The sequence below is a fragment of the Sapajus apella genome, unplaced genomic scaffold (assembly GCF_009761245.1).
Source record: "Sapajus apella isolate SASKATOON/1434 unplaced genomic scaffold, GSC_monkey_1.0 scaffold368, whole genome shotgun sequence".
Taxonomy (NCBI): domain Eukaryota; kingdom Metazoa; phylum Chordata; class Mammalia; order Primates; family Cebidae; genus Sapajus; species Sapajus apella.
This window is the reverse complement of record NW_022437307.1, coordinates 3540-4921: the sequence shown is the minus strand read 5'-3', so window position 1 is coordinate 4921 and position 1382 is coordinate 3540. Positions and strand designations below refer to the sequence as shown.

Here is a 1382-nt window from a genome sequence, read left to right as displayed (position 1 = left end):
CAGGAGAATCGCTTGAACCCTGGAGGCAGAGGTTGCAATGAGCCAAGATTGCATCACTACACTCCAGCCTGACAGCAGAGCAAGACTTCGTTTAAAAGAAGGAGGAGGAGGAGAAAGAGGAGGAAGAGAAGGGGGAGGAGGAGGAGGAGAAGAAGAAAGTATGCTAAAAAAAATAATGCTAGGATGGTGGCATGATCAGCATGTCAGTCAGGGTTCTACTAGGAAACAGAATTTTTTCAAAGTGCTTAAAAGAGGGAATTTGAAACAATGAATTATTTATGGAGATAATATGGTTTGGCTGTGTCCCCATCCAAATCTCTTCTTGAGTTGTAGCTCCCATAATCCCCAAATGTCATGGGAAGGACCCAGTGGGAGGTAATTGAATCATGGGAGTGGGTTTTTCTGTGCTGTTCTGGTGGTAGTGAATAAGTCTTACAAGATCTGATGGCTTTGTGGTTGATAAGGAAACCCAGACGCCACTGCTGCTTTCCTTTTTTCAGGCCACCAGGAAGATGGCAGACATTCAAACCAAGCATGCCTACCAAAAGCAGCCGATCATCTTTCAAAACAAGGAGAGGGTCCTGCTGGGAGAAACTGGCAAGGAGAAGCTCCCGCAGTACAACAAGAACATTGGTTTGGGCTTCAAGACACTCAGAGAGGCAACTGAGGTCACCTGCATTGACAAGAAATTCTCCTTCACTGGTCATGTCCCCATTCGAAGGTGGATTCTCTCTGGCATGGTCACCAAGATGAGGATGCAGAGGACCACTGTCATCTGCCGAGACTACCTCCACTACATCCACAAGTACAACCACTTCAAGATGTGCCACAAGAACATGTCTGTACACTCTTCCCCCTGCTTCAGGGACATCCAGATCGATGACATCATCACAGTGGGCAAGTATTGGCCCCCGATCAAGACTGTGCGCTTCAACGTGCTCAAGATCACCAAGGCCACGGGCACCAAGAAGCAGTTCCAGAAGTTCTGAGGCTGGACATTGGCTCACTCCCCACAGTGAAATAAAGTTATTTTCTCATTCCCCCCCACCAAAAAAAAGAGATGATGGTTTTATAAAGGGCAGTTCTCCTGAACACACTCTCTTGTCTGCAGCCATGTAAGAAGTCCCTTTGCTCCTCATTCACCTTCTGCCATGATTGTGAGGCCTCCCCAGCCATGTGGAACTGTGAGTCAATGAAATCTCTTTCCTTTATAAATTATCCAGTCTTCAGTATGTCTTTATTAGCATTGTGAGAATGGACTAATACAAAACGCAGTGAAAGTGATGAGTATCCAAATGGGGCACTCAAGTAGTTGGGGACCCTTGACAGAAGCTGGAACCACCCCGACCTGTTTACCAGGAGGTGCAGCCACAGAAGAGCTG

The 1382-nt window shown here is 47.0% G+C and overlaps 1 protein-coding gene across 1 annotated transcript; it reads left to right on the top strand.

Annotated features, from left to right (window-relative positions):
* Window positions 1–512: 512 nt before the first annotated feature.
* LOC116545765 (40S ribosomal protein S11-like) lies at window positions 513–989 on the top strand. The gene has a single exon (XM_032272238.1). It carries the CDS (start codon window positions 513–515, stop codon window positions 987–989), a length of 477 nt encoding a protein of 158 aa, XP_032128129.1.
* Window positions 990–1382: the final 393 nt, after the last annotated feature.